Here is a 22301-nt window from a genome sequence, read left to right on the forward strand (position 1 = left end):
AATCAGCTCAATCTCTTACAGAGTTCATAGATTTTTAAAAACACAAAATCTGATCCCAAGTTTATTCAGCCTTTTAAAGGTATTCGTCATATTTAAAGGAAGTAAGCAAAGCACCCAGAAATACTGCTTTTGTTAAAAAAGTACTGACTAGACCAAAAAAGCAGAGTTTCTTTGTAACTACAATACCAGAAATTTTGTTTTGGATTTTAGCAATCAAAGCAACGACATTCCCATGTTTCAGAGTAACAGCCGTGTTAGTCTGTATTCGCAAAAAGAAAAGGAGTACTTGTGGCACCTTAGAGACTAACCAATTTATTTGAGCATAAGTGCATACTTATGCTCAAATTATGCATACTTAAGCATACTTATGCTCAAATTAAGTGCATACTTATGCTCAAATAAATTGGTTAGTCTCTAAGGTGCCATTCCCATGGTATTTGATTTTCCTGATCCTGTACTTATAACTCATCAGTTGTTGAAAGGATAGCTAGATACTGCAAATTTCTTTTTCCTTGTGCAGATTCAGCTATGGACTTCATTGTTTCTATGCTCAGAAATCAGTGTTCCAATAATGTATTAGTGTTTAAAATGTATATTTTATAGGTTGATAAGCAAATGTCTCCATTGTTGCAGAAGGAAAAGGATTTTTCCTTAACAATGACTTGTACCAGACTGTTAATTCAGAGACCACTTGAGGCTGTCAGAACTATTCTTATCTTTGATATATGAAAAATTTCATATTCCCTGTAAACGTGCAATCATATAAAATGTCACTCAAAGTACAGCAGATTTTTTTTCAGATTCTTGTTCTTTTATAAAACAATGCATTCTGTTGAGGCTGTAATTTGTTAATTTATTTTTTTGAGATATGACTTTTCCAAAGTTCCCAGATTTGTTGGTAGTAATGATTCAGAATTGCATGAAATTGTAATAACTAAAAAAAAAAAAAAAAGTACTCTTACCGCACCAAAATATTTCAATAGTCTATGTGAAATCAAGTTTACTAGTACTTTCTTCTTCCAGGGTGAAAAGTACTTAACATGTTTGTATAACAGTGGGCCAGACAGAATGTTCCAATTACTTCCCTTCTTAGAACACAGAAGACACGTAGCTGGCTAAAGTAGCTCACTTAGTGATACACAGGAGCATTACAGAGTACTTTAACGGATGATATCGTAGATCTGTACATGCTCAGCCTACTCTTTTTTTTATCCAAATCCCTTTTCTTAGTTAATTTTGAGATTGTCTTAGGACGAAATGGAAGGCGAGAGCAGCTCTAAAACATACTCACTAACAGAAATGGTAGAAAAAACATTTCATGTGAATTTTTTCATTTGATTTTCAAGCAATTTTCTGGATGACATGATTTATTTCAATTTGAAATCAAGTTTTAATTTCATTTTTATTTTTGAAAACTAGCTTTTTCCCGTTTTAGGGTATCCCTCCTCATACACACTTTGTCTTCCTTTATTCTTGTTTGTCACTGAATGCAATAAAAAACAAACAATGTCCAGGAACCATCCTACCCTGCTCCCACCCACACTCCCTTTTCCACTCTAACTTTTCAAAACTTCTCCAACTTTGGAAAAAAGTTACCAACTGTCAAACAGAAAAGTGAAATTCAAACTTTGCAAAAGTTACCAAGTTGGAGAAGCTCTGAAAAGTTGGGGGGGGGGGGGAGGAAAGGAAAAGGGGGAAAATGAAAACATATGGGAGGATGTAGCGATGTGACAACTCACCCGTGCAGCACCTCCTGCTGGTCATCCTGAGAATTAGCTCTTCCAGCCCAGAGCACCCTCTGTAGGCCAGTGTCTCACTTGCCACTAGCCCCCATGTCCATCACAGACCCCAGTGACTTTTATCCTGCAGTGCTGCCCCAGCAGTACCCCCACACTCTGGGTCTCCCCACCCTGGGGAACCCCCAACCCTCTAAACCCACCTTGCCTCAATGGCTACTGCCAGTCATCATCTAACCCCTGCTCACTGGGGCAGACTGCAGTGTAATGGCCACTCATCATTGGCAAGGGGTTAGGACCTGCTGCCTTGCCTATCCCCAGGCTGCCCCTCTGCAGCCCCAGTACCTTTTTGGGCCTTTAACAAGGCCAGCAGCCTGGGGGTTTACCAGGCTGGAGCTCCCCAGCCCTATTCCCCAGCACTGCTCTGCCTCAGGTACCCTTCTCTCCCAGGCAGCCAGCTCCTTCTCTCTCCAGAGCTAAAGAGACGCTGCGCTGGGTACCTTGTTCCTAGGCCGCTCGTCCTTCCTACTTCAGGGTTAGAATGAGACTCCTTCAGCTCCTAGCCCCCAGCCCTCTTATAAGGACCAGCTGGGCCCTGACTGAGCTGGCCACAGCTGTGGTCAGCTACTCACTCAGCTTTTCCCAGCCGCAGCCCTCTCCAGGGCCCCCTTCAGGGCCGGAGCAGGGTGACCATCCCGCTACAAAGGGCAGCCTTAGACATTATTTGTATTATTGTACTCAGTCACTAAAAAGGAAGGGCAATGGAGATGGGGGGGCAAAACTTTCAAATTCTTTTTATCTTTCAAAACTAAAACAAAATTTCAATTTGAAATGTCATTTCAAAATTTCCCCATCAAAAATAGAAGAAAAAAAATCAAAAGTGATATTTTCCTACAGAAACACATTGTTTTCAATGAAACCTCATTTTTCAACAGGAAAAGTTTCAGCCAAAAAATTTCAAGCTGTATTCACTAAACACACAGAAAAATCCTGCTCTCAAGTGAGGCCAGGGGTCTTTATGCAACAAAATCCATCTCAAAATTAACTATAACACTGGATTTTAAATCACACACACACACACGCACCCTAGTTGTAGCTAGGCTTGAAAATCTGTTTTGTGGTAGAGGGCATGTAAGGAACAGCTTAAGATCAGTTCCTGCATGGGAGACTCGCTATCCATTTATCCACACCTGCCATAATAAAGTGTCTGAACCTTCAGTCATTTTATACACAAAATTCCCATTCACACAGTACTGTTTTTTAATTTGCATTGCAAATGAGGGTGAATTGGAATAATAAGGGTATTGCACCTGATATCACTCCATGAGGTTGGCTAGTCATTCATCATGTTACTATGGAGAGGAGACCTAACTTTCAGAGTACTGTACCTCCAGAACTCCTGCAGGGCTTAGAGCTGCCACCAAAATGCTAAGAGCAGAACAAACCCAAATCAGCATTATGTCTTATGTATCATGTTCTAAAGTGCATGGAAAAAGGAAACGTGGTGTTTTTATAAATCTCTATTGCCTTAGCACCATTATTGGGCGGCAGCAGTCTTCAGAGGGAAGCCACCGTAGTTTCTATTATCTAATTTAAGTAACTCGTGGTCTCTGAGTCAGGCTCATCCCTGGTTTAATTCCACTTATTTCTTTCCACCTGAAATGTGTGAGATTGTGGCAGAGGTGATGCTTTTGGTCTTAGAAGGTTGAAGTTAGTTTAAACCTCGCTAACAGGGGGCTTTAGGGGCTATGAGTACAGTTGTAATGAAGAAACAACGAACGATATTAGAGAATGACAGGGTGGCTGGAAAGCCTTGGTTTATGTGCACAGACACATTTGTGACTGACCTTATTTGGTCAGGAAAGGAGTAAGAACAAAAAGATTTCTTTCTGATACCTCCAGTCCTTCTGATTCACAACAGATTAAGAAGAAAAAAACCCACAAGCCGTGCTGCAGGAAGTAATTGGTTTTTATTTTGATAGGAAATTTAGATCAGAATAATTTTGTTTTACATTAAACAATGGCATATTTTAAGAGATTATTCTTTTTCTAAACACTCTTCTCAATCTGCATTTTATTAATCAAAATGACAATTGATTGGGGCATTTCTCTTAATAAAACAGCTCGAATGGTAGTGCTTTACACTGTTGTGTCAGAGACCTGACTACAGTATCTAACAATGGTATTTAAGAGCAAAATTCTCTTTTTGGATTTAAGTGATGGAAGTACTGACTGATATTCTGGTGTCCCTGCTGGAACAGACCTTCCATTAATGTTAGTGGGAAAAGAGAATATCAGAATTTAGATTTGCTGTGTGTATTTTAGGAGAATTGTCCCCTAAACATCTGAGCAGTCAAGGTCTGAGAGCAATTCCAAGGCATTGACCCAAATTCTGCCCAAACTGTTTAGCCTCCCTGAAGTCAATTGAGATCCAATGTGTGTAAATCAGAGCAGAACTGAGCTTAGTCCAGCTGCCAGGAGGTAGAAAACAGTGTGCCACATTGCTTTGGGACTGTCCACCTAGACACAGAACTGGGTCATCCTCTGATGCTGTTTTAACAAGGAGACGCAGGAGGAAGTAAAGAACTGAGTTGTTGTCATAAACATGTTGTTAACATTATGTTACTGCTTAATTACCAACCAGGTATAAATAGCCCTGTCTTCAGCTCTTCTTGTTCCTATATTGTGGGACACCACCTTCAGAATATCCTAGTTCCAGTGATGCCTGCAACTGTTTTGCTGTCCAGCATGTCCAACAGACAACCCCTCCAATGTGTAGTGTCATAAAGCCAGACCTCTAAGGAACTTGTTCAGAGTGTTGACATCACTAATGGACAGAAGAAGATAGATTGTAATAAAATACATAGGGAACTGTTTACACCATTTATCAATCAGTTTTTAGCAGGTGATCCCATTGGATCCAGTGTATTATAATTGCTGCCATATTTATATAAATGGCATGGTTTGGGCTGTGAGAGGTCCAAAAGTATTTATTGTTATTCATTTCTCTTCTTGAGTATGTTACACTATTTTTGGAAATTGCACATTTTAAATAGTTTTTCTATACATGCAAAATATTTGCAAGTGTTGCTGTTCTGTTTTAGAAAATATATTCAGGGAAAATGTCAAGAATTTCAAATAAGAATTGATTTAACCCTGCCACTTCCTAAATTCCAAAGTAATTCAGGAGTTCTGCAATTTCAGACATACAGATTAAGAGGCCCACATTATCCACTCCACTTTGTGTTGTACCTCCAGTGCAAAGTAGTCTGAAAACCAGCATGGTCAGTAACTGAAGGAGAAGCCAAAGGGCATTGAGCCTGCGTAGAAATATAAAGGGTTAGGAAATGAGTGTGACCAAGATTTCCCTACAGCATTGATCTCTCAGAGCCATTGGCAACTGCCATAATTTGGAGCAGTCTTCAGATGACCAGACCAGTACACAGTGTTAGAAACCTGGATATGGGCAGTCCTGCCTAGTTGTCAGAGCCGGACTCATGCTTAATGATTGGAGCAGACATCCAGAGCAGGGAAACAGAAGCAAGGGTCAGCACCAGAGTCAGAAACCAGATGCCAAAGCCAAGGGTCAAGGTAAAGTCAGAGCCAGAAATCCAAGGCAAAGGTCAGAACCGGGTTACCTGGAATCAGAGAACACAGGAGCAGGGCTGGGAAAAGGCAGGAGCAGAAATTAACGCATCCACAGGCAAATGCTTTGAGCAACCAGTGCCCTGCTGCTGGTTTTAAGAACATATCTGCTGATCCCCTCAACCAGTTGTGCTGTTTAACCAGTCAGGTGACTGTGCTCTTAAATTGCCTGGGGATTAAGCTAGCAGGTAAACAGACTAGCTGTGGCCTGACACCCAGGAACTCAGGGAAGGTAAAAATGGCTTACACTAGCCACCTTTGCGCTGACACTATGAGCTCTTCAGACACATCCAGGGAGTACAGTCATACTATCACACTGGTAGCAGAAATCTTTACAGGTTAGTTTGTTAAACATTTCATTTCTGTAACAAAATATTCCACATTCCTTAAAATTAGCATTAAATTTATGTTCATATTACGCAATCAAGAATTATTACATAATTCCTTTATGGGCAGTGCCTACATTAGGTTAAAAGGTGTTGTAAATATGCATTACATTAAGAAATACCAAAAAGTTACAGTCTGCACTGTCCAGGGAACTTTACAAGAAATGACTCTTCTAGTATGATCTGATTGCAACATCTGTTGACAGATCTTTAGTCAGGTCTGTTGGACCAGTGCATTCTCTAATGATTCTCCCCAGCAGGAATAATAAGCCAGAAGTATTGCAGCTGTTTCAAACTGTCTTCCTCACTTTGTCCCTTTGTGAGGTGCCTCACATTTGCAAATGATTCCAAAATCCCTGGTTTCAGCAATACTACCTGGAAAACATGGTTTACAAGGTGTCCCGAAATGCACTGATACAATCACGGTTGTTAGGTAAGCTGTGTGTGTACATACCAAAATGGATTGTCAAGAATGATGTTACTATGTGGGCACATAAAATTGCTGCAAGGCCAGGGGATATATAAAACATCTTATCACTTTTTGATTTCATAGTTATAGCAGCATTTGTTCACGCAAGCTTTTCAGCAACTACTTGCAAGGCTGACTGCTAGCCACTGCTTGGGGCTTTTCTTCATCGGCAGTTATTTCCCCAACTCTTCTGTTTGCAAGTATCACAAGTATAACTTGTACTTACTCAGGAGTGCCACCCATCACAAGGCATCTGGGACACTGTACACCAGTTGCAACAATAAGTTAGAAAGAATGTAAGCCAGCAGCTCGGGCGGGGTAAGAAAAAGAGAAAAACGAGCCAATCTGACAAACAGCAGAAAAGGAAATCCAGAAAGGAAAAGGTGATAAAGGGAGGCCAAAATGGGCAAAGCTGAACAGAGCTGCATACGGAGGCTTCATATCAAGCTTTGAAAACTACAGAAGGACTCTGGTGGACATAAACAGGGAAAGGGGATCATAGGAGAGAATGCTGAATTGAGAAGGTGCTGCTCTTAGTCCATTCAAAACAGAACCTTCAAATGGATGGAAAACAGGGACAACCCAGAGGATCTCAGTTGTCTTGGTTAGGAGGAGATGGCTAGATGGTGCCGCAGACCTCAGTTCAAATATTATATTGGGTGACAACATTTCAAGTTTACTTTGTTATTAATCTGGCCAGATTTACATGTAAGTGCTAGAACCAGTCCTTCCTTAAGACTCTGGAAAGAGGAATGATCAGTTTCAGAACAGCCTTGGTAATATTTTCAATGTAGTGATCACTTCTTACAAAAGTTACAGCAGAACTGGGTCTTTGCCCCTCAATTTACCTTGAATCCAAAGTACCCTGAATCTAAGCACATGTTTTGTGGGTGCAACGTGACTGTGATGCAGGCTCTAATGAGAGAGAAACTGGATGAGTTCTTCAAGATTCTGTCAAGGACATAGAAAGTAAGCAAGAGGGAAAGAAAGGATTATTTCTTTCTTAAAAATAGTATTTTATCAAAATATGGCAGTCCACAGCATTGTGCAAGCAAGAATGCAGATAAAATGAATGTACTGTAAAATCAGTTCTGGACCATATCCAATGTGTCTTTGATCCTGATCACGTGTTCTGTTTGTTTTGGCAGGCAAAACTCTTGCTTGAGCTATTTCTCTTTTAATAATTCCAACTTGTTCTCCCTCTTTCTCCCACCCTGCAACTTTATATTTTGTGATGGAGAGCCAAGAAACCCCACTGAAGCCTTTCCACAACAGTAGGTAGCCTGCAGTTTAATGTAGTCTATTCATCTGCATTCCAGAAGCAGTAGATAGCAAAGCGGAATGGGCCTGATTTTCCTCTCAATTGCACCAGCACAGAAGCAAGAGTAACTCCACTGAAGTCAACATTTATCCTCATGTAGGTGCGAAGAGAATCAATCCCATAGTATGTTTCCATAGCTGAATGGGTTGTTTTCTGTGTATTGTTCAAAGTGACTGGTTTTGAACCTGCTGTGTGAGTAGTTATCTGGATGCAAGAGCACAGCCAGCTAGCTAGTTCATGGATATGTCTAGCAGTGTCCTACTGATGGACTTTCCAAATATTCTACCACCTCACAGTTCAAGTCTCTGTAGAGACCAAAATAATATACGAGGATCATAATTCAAACACGTTTGCTCACTTGCTCTCACTAACCTGTCTTTTGACAAGTAGAGAATATTATATACATATATAGAGCTATATGTACACCTTAGGCACTTTTAGGATACCCATAATTATAATATTACTGTATATTAAGCACAGGTTGCCCTATTGGCATAGCCCCACATTGAGGGAGCAAGCAGGAACTCCCAGAGTAATTGTTATCTGGTGCAAAGGGGATTTGAAAATGTGGGTTTAGGTGACTTAGCCAAGATCCCAGAGCAAGTCATTGGTCTAGTTGTAATAGATCTCCCAACTCTCAGTCCTGTGCTTTAACTAGGCCTCAGACTTCTGGCGGAATCATTTTCTATTCTGTGTGCAGCTCACTGAATTAAATTAGTGCTTGATACTTTTAAAACTCTGAACAGTTTGACAACTCTGAAAGTGCAGAGGAAATAACTTGGCTTTTAGCTGGGTCTTGTGTATTTATGGGAACAGTCTGAGGCAGTGAGATTTGCAGCTTTCTTAGTACTGTGTTATGATTTAGACAACATTAAGCACACCTATTAAGGCCTATACTTCATATATTTGAAGAACCTCCAGACAGCTTTAGTGTTCTCCTAATAAAAAGCAGATGTGGGAAACAGAATACCGGTGTGTTGTCTGTAGTAGGATTTATCATCTCCAACAATTCGTTTGATCAGCTTTGTCAAACTCAGAGCTCTGGACCTTTTTCTGAGAGTAACTGCCCAGGAAAGGACCTCATTTACGTAAAAGTAAATTGGGCAATAATTGGTTGTAATATGTTTTTAAGCCTTTGATCCCTCACATTGTTTTGTTCTCTTCTGTGTGGGTTTTATATGAGAAACAGTGTAATTCATAGCATAATAATCCAGTTTAGTCACATATAAGTCTCCCAGTTGTACATGAATTAGAAGACAGATTATATAATATATAAATGAGGAGGGCAGGAACTGTTTTTACAATTGTGCACTAATAAAAAACTGAGCATATTGTATTTTTATTTGTGACAAAGCCATATATATTTCACAATAGTAAAATGATTTTTTTTTCACATAAATGAAACTAGCTGTGGGTATCGCATATATATTTTAGGTTGCTTTTTAAACCACATTATTCCGTTGTTCTCCAAAATGCATGAAGGTAGTTGATTAAAACACACACGGCAAAATACTTAAAGAAAAATACATTCAAAATGACAGTACTATTCAATATACATGTCATAGAAAATTACTCAGTCTCTTTATCAAGTTGCTGGTAGAGAATTTAGTTTAAGTGCATTTGGTCAGACAGTTTTTCTAACTTGCATATCCATGGCTATCTTTTTCCCTTTGATAAAATTATTGAGGCCTCAGACATTCCAACACAAACCAAGCATCTCATTACAAGGAACAGTCAGGGATTACTTCTGCTTGTGAGCATATGCAGGAATCTATCCAGGAAGTGATGAGGCAGGATTTACTTCTAGGGCAAGGGCATTTTGTCTGACTCTGTAGGGCATGGAGGGGGGAAAGACTGCCAACCAAGACAGGTGAATTCCTCAACAAAAATGTGTACTTGTTTATGCAGAAGAGACAGAGTCTGATTGTGCCCAGACACTATACAGATGTACCAGGAAGTACCCTCCACACATCGGCCAGGCATAATCAGAGCCCCTGCTCTCCCTGGACCTGCAGACTGTTCTCTTCCAGAGCTACGCTGGATGAAATAACCGCTAGAACCATTCAGGAGAGGCAGAGTGAAGGTGTTGGTTTGCAAGGAAGGGCACAGTCCTCACATACGTTGGGGGGTGAAATTTATGTAGGTCGATGTGAATGATGGGACAGCTGATGAACCAATCTGACTGAGAGCACGAGTTAAACACTGGACTCCATGTGAAGCTAATAGAGATCAGCAGCTGAGGGTCAACACAGGAGCAACACAACGGACTAAATTACTGGCCGGTCAGTGAGAGTACTTAGTTCCAAGGTGTCATGAGTTTTTCCCCGTGCTGTTAGGTAACTATAAATAACCCCTTTTAAATTTGAAGGGGTAGATTTGGTTCACAAAGGTGAATCTAGAAAGCAGGTTTGATATGACATTTTTTTCATGTCTCCTCTATGTCTTTCTGTAAATTTACCCTGACAAACCTCAGGACATGTCTACACTACAAAATGATGTAGGGTGCAGCTGGATCCACTGGTCACCCATCCCCCACACTCCTCCTTCCTTGTCCACCTCCTCCCCCTCACTGTTCACGGTGGGGGTCTGTGACTTGGGCTCCTCCGAAGTATCCATGATGCTCTTGGGGATGGGGGTCTCCACCAAGGATGGCTCGCATGCAGCTTTTTGTAAAAGCAGCAGGTCTCCAACTCCACACTAGATCGATTGTTGACCTTCCTTGCCTTCTGGTATGCCTGCCACAGCTCCTTGGCTTTCACATGGCACTGTTGCATGTTCCTGTTGTAGCCCTTCTCCCACATCCCCCGAGCAATCTGCTCATAGAGGTCCACATTTCTACGGCTGGATCAGAGCTGCTCCTGCACAGCCTCTTCTCCCCACAGGCCCAGGAGATCCCATACCTCTTGTGTACTTTAGGCAGAAGTGTATCTGCAGCATGCCGCCAGCATGGTCAGCTAGGCAGTTACACTCAACAATGGAGAGCTGCTAGGTGTGCTCACCTCACCAGACAACCAGGAAAAGGAATTTCAAAAATTCATGGGGCTTTAAAGGGGACGGGCAGCTGACCCCTGGGCAGAGGAGTTCACAATAGTGACCAGAGCGATCAGTATGGGGCATTGTGGGACAGCTACTGGAGACCAGTAATAGTAAGCATGAATAATGCAGCACTCATAGTGACACTGTGTTGACCTAACTACATTGACCCTGAGTCTACACCGTCCACAGAGGTGGTGTTAAGTCAACGTAATGGGGCAGTTACGTCAGCAGGAGCATCTGTCCTCTGGTGTCCGTGCCTTGTCATGGCAGGACAACTTGCGTGCTCTAACGATCCCCAGAGTCTGTGTCGGCGGGGGCTTTTTGCTCCTGGTAGGTTCAACCATGCCGGATTGGTCTGTGGGGGAGGGGCCAGACAAAACAGACACCCTTGTCCTCCAGGTTGGGGGTCAGGCACAGGGCTAACAACCCTGTCCCGTAAAAAACAAAATATGTTACGGAAACAGCAACAGAGAAATTAACCATTAATGTATGTGATGGCTTTCGGGAGTCAATGACCTGTATGACTGCCAGTGGTGAAAGCCAAAAGGAAGCCACTGGCATGATGACTGAAGTGCTCAACACCAAGAGAAAAACCAAACTTGGTTTTTGGAACATACGGACAATTTACGAAGCAGGAAAGCTAGCTCAGGTCAGAGCAGAGATGAGACACTACAGCTTACACATCCTGGGTGTCAGCGAGAGCAGATGGATGGGATCAGGAAGATTAACAGCAGCCTCGGGAGAAACTTTGCTGTTTTCTGGACGGGATGATGGACAACATTATGAGGGTGTTGCCATCCTTTTGAAGAAGGAAGTGGAGTATTCCCTGCTTGCATGGAAATCCATCAGCAGCAGAATTATGAGAGCCAGACTGAAAGGGAAACATAATAATATCACCCTGATTCAGTGTTATGCTCCAACAAATGACAGTGATGAAGACGTAAAGGACAAATTCTACCTTACACTACAGGCGGAGTTAGAGAGAGTACCACGCCATGACCTAACTATCACCATGTGAGACCTGAATGCCAAGGTCGGTAAGGACAACACAAACAACGACAGAGCAATTGGAAGACATGGGTGTGGCACTGTGAATGAAAACAGAGAAAGGGTTGTTGATTTCTGTAATATGAATGACCTAGTAATCGGTGGAACCCTATTTGAACATTGTGAAATTCACAAGCTGACATGGTGTTCTCCAAACGGCAGAGATAAGAACCAGATTGACCATATCATGATCAATGGCAAATGGCGACACTCACTGACAGATGTGAAAGTGAGAAGGGGTGCAGATGTTGGCAGCGACCACCACCTTGTGACAGCCTCCATCAAGCTAAAACTGAGAAGTGTGGGTCCACCAAACAAGGGACATAGATGTTATGATATTAACAAGCTAAAGTCCCTTGAAATACTGAAGGCCTCTGTTCTGCAGTTAAAGAACAGGTTTCAAGCACTTGCAGACCTTGATGAAGAGGAGGGAAATGCAGATGAGGAGATCAACAACAAGTGGGACAAAGTAACAGTAATTTATAAACAGAGCAATGAAGCCTGTTTAGGCTACAGGCAGGCGAGAAGGAAGGAGTGAATTACACTCAGCACATAGAATGCCATAGAAACCAGATGAGCCCTGAAGAAAAAAGTTTTAGACACAAAATCCCAGAAGCTAAAGGCCAAATACCATGAGCAGTATAGAAAGGCACACCGGGAGGTCAAACGCCTTGTGAGAGCGGACAGACTGCATTAAATTGATAATCTAGCAACACAAAAAGAGGATGCAGCTGCTTGTGGTGAACAAGGAACCGTCTATAAAATGACGCGGCTTATCAGTGGTAAACGGCAGACACCAACAAACAATCTCATCAGGAACAAACAAGGACACCTACTAACAAACGAAAAAGAACAAGAAATGCACTAGTCGGAGCATTTCAAAGAATTGCTGAACAGGGAGCCACCTAAAGAGGAAGCAAACATCCAGGAGGCAGAAGAAGATCTTGATATCAACACAGACACCGCAACTAAGGAAGAGATCATTCAAGCCATCAAATCCTTAAAAAACGGGAAAGCTCCTGGCAAGGATAACTTGAATGCAGAATTGTTCAAGATAAATCCTAAATTAGCAGCCTCTATCCTGGCCCCTCTATTTACATCAGTCTATGAAAGGGAAAAAGTGCCAGATAAGAGGACCAAAGGGGTTATAGTGAAAGAAAGAAGGAAGAAAGGAACTCAATGATTGTAATAACTGGCATGGTATCACACTTTTATCTGTGCCAAGCAAAGTATTATGTAAGATCATAGTCCCAGCATATATCAGAGGCAGTTGATAACGTTCTCAGAAAAAAGAAAAGGAGTACTTGTGGCACCTTAGAGACTAACAAATTTATTTGAGCATAAGCTTTCGTGAGCTACACTTCTCTTCATCGGATGCATTCAGTGGAAAATACAGTGGGGAGATTTATATACACAGAGAACATGAAACAATGGGTGTTACCATACACACTGTAACGAGAGTGATCACTTAAGGTGAGATATTACCAGTAGGAGAGCGGGGTGGGGCGGGGACTTTTGTAGTGATAATCAAAGTGGGCCATTTCCAGCAGTTGACAAGAACGTCTGAGGATCGGTGGGGGGTGGAATAAACATGGGGAAATAGTTTTACTTTGTGTAATGACCCATCCACTCCCAGTCTCTATTCAAGCCTAAATTAACTGTATCCAGTTTGCAAATTAATTCCAATTCAGTAGTCTCTCGTTGGAATCTGTTTTTGAAGTTTTTTTGTTGAAGAATTGCAACTTTTAGGTCTGTAATCGAGTGACCAGAGAGATTGAAGTGTTCTCCAACTGTTTTTTGAATGTTATAATTCTTGACGTCTGATTTGTGTCCATTTATTCTTTTACATAGAGACTGTCCAGTTTGACCAATGTACATGGCAGACGGGCATTGCTGGCACATGATGGCATATATCACATTGGTAGATGTGCAGGTGAATGAGCCTCTGATAGTGTGACTGATGTGATTAGGCCCTATGATGGTGTCCCCTGAATAGATATGTGGACACAGTTGGCAATGGGCTTTGTTGCAAGGATAGTTTCCTGGATTAGTGGTTCTGTTGTGTGGTGTGTGGTTGCTGCTGAGTATTTGCTTCAGGTTGGGGGGCTGTCTGTAAGCAAGGACTGGAATATCTCCCAAGATCTGTGAGAGTAATGGGTCATTCTTCAGGATAGGTTGTAGATCCTTGATGATGCGTTGGAGAGGTTTTAGTTGGGGGCTGAAGGTGATGGCTAGTGGCATTCTGTTATTTTCTCTGTTGGGCCTGTCCTGTAGTAGGTGACTTCTGGGTACTCTTCTGGCTCTGTCAATCTGTTTCTTCACTTCAGCAGGTGGGTATTGTAGTTGTAAGAAAAGAGCAAGCTGGTTTTCGGAAAGGGCGTGGACGCACAGACCAGATCTTCAGTTGGCTAGGACTCTATATTAGGAAGCAACCAACAACAACACTGCAAAGCAAAAAGCAGATAAGCAAATCGTTAAAGAACTTATATAAGGATTCTTTTCCAAAGAAGTCAATCTTTACCAAAAAAAAGAAAGAAAATATTATGGTAGAAAAGCCAGATGTCGTGTATTGATAAGCATTTCTTTGGCATTCATCCTATAGTATCTGAACACCTAAATAAAAAACTAAAAATAATTCTTGTATGTTTTCTCCCAAGCATTATGTACTGTCATCACATCACCAGACTAACATCACAGAACAAAGCTATGTTATGTTGCCATCTACTGGCTGAACAGAAATATAGTGGCTCTCTAAATAAAATTTACAAACCCAAATCCAAAAATCATGCAAAGTGACCATGGTTTGGAGTTTCATTACAAAAGGCAAATTCTCCAAGAAAGGCTCACAAACAGAGGCTAAAGATCCATAAGAACCTGAAGAGGAATCAACTGTATTTTTCCTCCTTCCTCTCCTGTAACAGGACTCAGGTCCACTTGTTTTTAGCTATCACTGGGTGAGGGAAAGGCAGTGGCTTACAATCACTTCTTCTCACAACATCTGTTTTTGGCCTCCCCAAGAAAGTGATGGAAGCCTTTTCCTTTGGAACACTGAGAATTAGACATGCATAAAGATTCCATTTGCTGCTGTGGATGTCAGGGAACTGGCGGTGGCTCCCTGATTCTCTGCACTAGGGACTTGGAAGTTTCCACTCCTTTTGCACCAGGAGCAGACTATGTTAGAAAATCTGTCTCAAATGCTGGAAACAATCCTATATTGGGAGAGAATTGGACTGTATAACATCATAGGTTTCGTTCACTGTCTTACGTGAATCTGATTAATATTGTTTAAATCAAACTGATTCAGTTTTAGAACAGGATGAAAATGGAAAACCATTTTTAGTGAAAAAAATTAAAAAATTGAAGTCACTTGCATTCTGCAGGTTTAGAAAGATTTTTTTAAAAATTTAAAAGATTTTGTTTGGAAAAATTCTATTTTCAATTTTTGGGGAGGTTCTTCACGCTTTTCTTTTACCCCTCTCTCCCTTCATTCCCTTTGGCCACTGAAAAAGGGAAGTGCAGGAGACAAAGGGTGAAAAGGAAAAAAACAAACTGAACACCTTCCCTGTGCCACACACACACTTACTTTTCATTTTCTAGTTTGTTTGGTTTTTGGGGGGGGGGGGCGTGGAGAGTAATTGAAATTTTCTCAACAATTATTTTGAAACTTTAACTTCGTTCTCTTTTTTTCCCCTTCCCAAACATTTTAAGGAAAAACACCAAGGGATATTTCACATTAAATTACTTTCCCTGGTGTTTTACAAATTATTTTCTTCTGAAGTTTCTCAGAGGAGGGGCGAGCAGACAAGTTATTGAATGACTGAATTGGAATAGGGGGATATATGTGTGTCTAGATTCCAGGAAACAAAAGATTAGATTCCTCAAACACCTGTAAAAGCACCAGCCCATGTAAACATAAGAGAAGTGTTTTTAGAACAAGTGAATTACATCTTCACATTCATTGTACAAATACGACAAATAGTTATAAGAGAGTGTGAAGCATCCCAATACAGGGCACAATCCTGCAAAGTTTTGAACTCCCTCCTCAACTCCCAGAGCAGTGATTGAGAGACAAGTTCATTATATTAGTGTTCTTCTTGCTAAATGAATATTAACAGACATGAAATGCTGACTATTTTAAAATAGTAGGTAGTACACAAGCTTCCACCTTTCAGAAGATACTGAGCATCTCAGAGGATCAGGCCCTGGCTAACAGCATGAGAATCACTTTAAAATGTATCCAATGATTTTGCATCAAACGTAGACTGTAGAACAGTGATACTCAGACTGAGACTCGTGAGCCACAAGTGGCTCTTTAATGTGTCTGCTGCGGCTCTTGGCAGCACGTGATATTAAAATATTGTGTGATTTAATTATTAGCCAGTCTAAGTTATTAACCAATCAGGATGCTTATACTATATTGTTAATCATTGTAGTTGATAAAATAATAATACTTGGTCAGTCATTTTGTTGTGAGAATAAATGAAACAATGACTTCACGCTCCTGTGGCTCTTTTAGGTAATGTTGATCGCCAGTTTGGCTCCTGAATCACTGAGGTCGGAGTATCACTGCTGTAGAACCAGAACAGCATGATAGCTTATGCTACAAAGTAGCTATTTAGCATTAGGTCACAATGTAACAGAATTCTCCGATAAAATATCTGTAATTTAGTGCCCATTTTTATATATTTATTTATATATTTATAGATTTGTAATATATCTTAATGAATAACATTTAGAGGGAAGTAACTAAATCTGTTTCCATGTGATTTTTTTCATCGCTTCCCACTTTGCTGAATCTATTTCATAAGGCTGCAACTCATTTTAATTGAAAGAGTAATAAAATATGCATATATCCAAACCACACAACTCCAGAGTTGTTCAAAAGAAGGCTAAATTTAAAGTGTGTATTAATTTTTTCTATACATTTTTGGAATAAGTGGTAGGATGAAACCTGTGTCATTAACTGGATATTAATTATGGCTATTTTGAAAGATTCAGCATTAATATTCCCTTCAACACTAGTGTAAGACTTCATGTTCATCAGCACTTAGGTTTTTTTGTTTCGTTTTTTTAGCTAATTACAACAGAATCTACAAGCTCCAACAAAGATCAGAATCACATTGTGCAAGGTGCTGTGCACACATGCAGCACGAGACAGACCCTGCCTTTAATATCTTACAGTCTAATAGATAAGACAAAGGAAGTATTATTCCCATATGACAGCCTGGGAATTGAGGCACAGAGAGATTATGTGACTCGGCCATGGTCACATAGCAAGTCTGTGACAGAGGTGAGAACTGAACCCAGTCCAAAGTCCTGGGGCTTGGTCCTGGAAGATACTGAGCATTCCGTCCCTCATCCAGGAAAGCATTTAAGCAAGGAACAATCAGTGGCATGCATACAAAATGGGAAATGGCTGCCTAGGAAGGAGTACTGCAGAAAGGGATCTGGGGGTCATAGTGGACCACAAGCTAAATATAAGTCAACAGTGTAACACTGTTGGGGGAAAAAGCGAACATCATTCTGGGATGTATTAGCAGGAGTGTTGTAAGCAAGATATGAGAAGTAATTCTTCCACTTTACTCCGCGCTGATAGACCTCAGTCCAGTTCTGAGCACCACATTTCAGGAAAGATGTGGACAAATTGGAGAAAGTCCAGAGAAGAGCAGCAAACACGATTAAAGGTCAAGAAAACATGTCCTATGAGGGAAGATTGAAAAAATTGGGTTTGCTTAGTCTGGAAAAGAGGAGACTGAGAGGGGACATGATAACAGTTTTCAAGTACATAAAAGATTGCTTCAAGGAGGAGGGAGAAGAATTGTTCTTCTTAACCTCTGAGGATAGGACAAGAGGCAATGAGCTTAAATGGCAGCAATGGAGGTTTAGGGTGGATATTAGGAAAAACTTCCTAACTGTCAGGATCATTAAGCACTGGAATAAATGGCCTAGGGAGATTGTGGAATCTCCATCATTGGAGATTTTTAAGAGCAGGTTAGGTAAACATCTGTCAGGAATCGTCTAGATCAGTGTTTCCGAAACTTGTTCTGCCGCTTGTTCAGGGAAAGCCCCTGGCGGGCCAGGCTGGTTTGTTTACCTGCCGCGTCCACAGGTTCAGCCGATCATGGCTCCCACTGGCTGTGGTTCGCTGCTCCAGGCCAGTGGGGGCTGCAGGAAGTGGTGGCCGGTACTTCCCTCAGCCCACGCCGCTTCCCGCAGCCCCCATTGGCCTGCAGCGGCAAACCGCAGCCAGTGGGAGCCGCGATGGGCCAAACCTGCAGACACAGCAGGTAAACAAACCGTCCCGTCCCGCCAGGGGCTTTCCCTGAACAAGCGGCGTCCCAAGTTTGGGAAACACTGGTATAGATAATACTTAGTCCTGCCATGAGTGCAGGGGACTGGACTAGATGACCTCTCAAGGTCCCTTCCAGTCCTATAATTCTATGATACTATGTGCTCAACTTTAGTCATGTGAATTGTCCCATTAAGCCATGCTTAAAGCAAAGCATATGCCTAAAGCTGTTCTCAAACACCTCACGGGATTGAACTCTGAGCCGCAAGACGATATAGGTGTTATTCTTCATGTAGAGTCCTTGATATTGATGTTGTTTTAAAATACATCAGCTGATGTAGTAAAGTATATTAGTAGGGATTACAGCTAAAGCTATGGGAAACTCACTAGGTCTTTTGGTCATGACACTCGTTAGTTTTGATTTTCGCACATTAATACTGATTGAGTTGCACTCTGAGTTTTAATTTTGAACCAAATGTGCACAGGAAAGCCAAAACTCAGAACAAAATCAGCATTGCCTGTAGGTTTCTGAGGTTTTGAGATACCCAGATGAACCACCCTGTGAACTTATCACAGAAGATTCATTACAAATCATAAACCCAGAGGTGAAAGTAGGCCAGTACGGGCCAGTACGGCATACCGGTAAGAAGTGGCCGCCGGTACCGGGCCGTGGCAGTGCTTTAACATCGCTGCTCCTTCTCTCCCACCCCTCCCAGGCCACCGACGGGTAGGTACCCTACCGGCAGGGCCACCGACAGGGGGTGAGGGGAGCAAAAGGGGCAGCTGCCCCAGGGCCCGGCGATTTAAAAGGGCCAGGGACTCTCAGCTGCCACTATCGTGGCAGTGGCCAGAGCTCCGGGCCTTTTAAATCATCACTGGAGCCCCAGGCAGCATGGGCCAGGCAGCGTGAAAGGGCTGGCTGGGGGAGGCTGACCTCAGCCCCACCCCTTCCACCTGAGGCCCCGCCCCTTCCGGGGGCCTGGAGCCAGGCCCCTGTACTGGTAAGTAATTTATCTTACTTTCACCCCTACATAAACCTTAGTCTAGAAAAAAAAATCGGGCCAATTCAGCAACAGCTGGAAATTTTACTGAATTTTGCCAAAAAGCTTGGGGGAATAATAGGACTGAAAAGGGGTTAGATGGAAGTCAACTCATTTCATTTCCATATTTGTTCTTCTAACTAGGCAAGTTACAGATGGCTTGTAGCTTCAAAGCCAACTTTTTCCATATCACTTAGTACAGTGCTGTATTCTTGGATTATGTCTTGCAGGAACAAATGTTAAACTACACAAAGTTACCAAACAAGATTTTACAATGTATGATATTTATGAAGACATTAACTACTGACTAATTTATCTCTGGTATTTGTGTGCCATCAAATCACTAAGGTGATAATCATAAGCACTGTCATTTTTCATTATGTCTGACATCCAGTACTTCCTAACAAAAAAAGCTGAATTCTCCTTACTTTATTCATGCAAGTGGTCTCACCGCATGAAATGGGACTAGTTGTGAGAGTGAAGCAAGCAGATTTTGGCCTATCAGCTCTAAGGACCCAATCCTACAAGGTACTGAGCAACTTCAACTTCACCTTTACTAGGAACTGAAGATGCTCAGAACCTTATAGGAGGCTGTCAGCACCTACTTGGATAGGGCCCTAAATAGTAAAGCAAAGGGAAAAAAAATTCTTTTGCAGACTTCCCTCTAGGAAAGAGGAATGGAGCGTTCTAGAAAGGGATGAAAGAGAAAAGAGCCCAGTGTGCTATAGAGCAAGGGTGCCTAACCTGAGCCTGAGAAGGAGCCAGAGTTTACCAATGTACATTGCCAAAGAGCCACAGTAATACGTCATCAGTCCCCGCATCAGCGCCTCCCCCTCCCTCCGTGCACCTCCCAATCAGCTGTTTCATGGCATGCAGGAGGCTCTGCAGGGGGAGGGCGGAGGAACGAGGGCACGGCAGGCTCAGGGGAGGGTGTTGGAAGGGGTGGCGTGGGGGCAGGGCCTGTGGCAGAGCCAGAGGTTGAGCAGTGAGCAACCCCCAGCACATTGGAAAGTTGCCGCCTGTAGCTCCAGCCCCGGAGTCGGTGCCTATACAAGGAGCCGCATATTAACTCGTGAAGAGCCGCATGTGGCTTCGGAGCCACAGGTTGGCCACCCCTGCTATAGAGGAAAGACATACAGACAGCCTTCTTTAAAGGCGTTTTTGGGACCAGAGCCTGCCGCCACTGAAGTCAAAGACAGAATGCCCATTGACTTCATTAGGAACAGGATGGGCCCTGAAATACAGTCATTTAATCATCATTGCTCTCTGACACAAGCCAGTGCAATATTTATAAGCCTATAAATACCTCTTATACTTTCGGCTCCTACAAAACAGTTTATTACCACTATACTATGCCATAGCCAGCCCAAGTGTGATTACTGTCACCCTGAAGAGTTGTAAAAGACTATGTTATCTGTCCTTTGTTTCAGGTGTGTGTGAATTCAGTTATGTAATCTCTCCTACTCTAGTTCTCAAGAATCATATGGCAAGGCCTACATGAGGAACATTTAGTTTTGAGAGTGCTTGGCCTGTAATTGGAGGCATATAAACAGAAAACAATATTTAAGGTCTCTAGAGGTCAGAACATTGCTTGCTGGATCATTTGGGCAAGTGCTTAGCCCCAAACAATCATCAGCAAATTAAATGTTTGGTATTCTATTTTAAAGAACACTGGAGACACTTTGTAGATTTGTTTCTTATTGCTGTAGCTTTCATTAAATAAAATGTTTATAATATTAATTAATTCTGCACGTCACAAAGAAACAGCCATTTGATTTCCATTCAAATCTCAGTTAGGAAAGGGCATGACTGCCACACAGTTCATTCAGTGCCAGCTTTCTGACTTCTTACGGTTGGAGGCACTGGAAGATTTGAGTGGGATACTGCCATATTTCAAACAAGGTTGATCATCCATTTTATAGTACAGAATATGTTAAAAAAGGAATGTTGCATTTACTATATAGTGGCTCAGAGCAATTAATCAGTATTACACATGCTGCTATTCTGCTTTGAAATATAAGAATATCCACAAGAGGGAATTCTACAGCCTTCCTCCCCTTTGAGTCTCTGTAAAGGGGTTCACTCATCACAGTTGCACTTCCTTAGCAGTATCTGGGAATTTGCTTTCACCCTGTCTTGTACCCCCTTCTGCTAGTTGCTCATATTGTGGCCCCTCTTTCTCTCTGTGCCTCAGGGTATTCCCTCTTTGTGACTTGTCCCTCTAGCCAGGTCACTATATAGTCCTCCCCTTTCAAGGTAACAAAGTCCCATCAGACAAGCTGTCCAAATGCCACCTCAGACAGTCTTCCATTTCACATCGCCAGGTCCTGTGCCACCTTCCCAGTGGCCAGTAGGGAAACCCAGGCCTTCCTTCTACACTGGGTTCTAGCTCAGGAACCCCATAACCAGCAGTCACAGTCTGTGCAGTCCCACTAATTTCTGCTGTTTCCCTGGGCTTCTTCCAACCCAGCCTCTCTCAGGCTTTCTTCCTCGTAACTTCTCTGGGTAGACCCTTCCTTCAGGGCTAGGATCAAGGGCCTATTCTCCTCCCTGGGTGTCCTCTTCACCACCTCTCTGTACCCAGAGAGTAACTGAAGACTCCCTCCCTTTAGCCCTCTTCTGCTCTCATCTTCCTGGCTTTATGCTAACCAGCCTGCTCCTGCCCAGCTGGGCTTCATGATCTGTTAAGCCTGGCTCTCCCTCCAGGTGCAGCCAGGTACCATAACTGACCTCTCAGGCTCACATTAACCCTTTCAGGGCCTGTGGGTTACACACCGCATCACAGTCTCCGAGGACATCAGCAAACCCAACAGAGAGTGATTTTTAAACATGTCCAAAGGAAGTACAATGTAGTATCACATGACAGAGCATACAAATACTAGCTTCTTAGAACTTTCCACTTATGGGTCCTTTTGAATAGGTTTCCTTTGTGAAATATGTATAGATACGTAGAGAAAGGGTGGTGGTGTGTTAGGACACTACCAGGGACTCAGGAGACCTGGCGTCAATTCCCTGCACAGCCACAGTCTTCTTGCATGACCTTGGGCAATTCACTTAGTCTCTCTGTGCTTCAGTCCACCGTCAGTAAAATGAGAATAATAGTCCTTTCCTATCTCACAGATGTGTTGAGAGGCTACATAGACTGTAAGCTCTTTAGGGCAAGGACTGTCTTTTTGTCCTGTATTTGTAGAACATCTAACCCAGTGGGGTCCTGGTCACTGGGGATCCTAGGTGATACCACAATGCAAATAAAGAATAAAGATAAAAAAGATTGTGAGGCACTTAGATATTACAGTGAAGTAGGTCATATAAGTACCTACTAGATAAATATT

General features: G+C 42.2%; 2 protein-coding genes across 2 annotated transcripts in view; both read left to right on the forward strand.

Moving 5' to 3' along the window:
- LOC141981921 (uncharacterized) overlaps window positions 1-19276 on the forward strand; it is a 108277-nt gene extending 89001 nt beyond the window's left edge. Inside the window, 4 exon segments of the mRNA XM_074943543.1 lie at window positions 11058-11941; window positions 16715-16930; window positions 18454-18571; window positions 19200-19276. Coding sequence (XP_074799644.1) covers window positions 11058-11941; window positions 16715-16930; window positions 18454-18571; window positions 19200-19276 — 1295 coding nt within the window.
- STEAP4 (STEAP4 metalloreductase) overlaps window positions 1-22301 on the forward strand; it is a 30658-nt gene that overhangs the window by 666 nt on the left and 7691 nt on the right. The gene's annotated exons all lie outside the window — the stretch shown is intronic.

This window comes from Natator depressus, chromosome 2, assembly GCF_965152275.1.
Source record: "Natator depressus isolate rNatDep1 chromosome 2, rNatDep2.hap1, whole genome shotgun sequence".
NCBI lineage: Eukaryota > Metazoa > Chordata > Testudines > Cheloniidae > Natator > Natator depressus.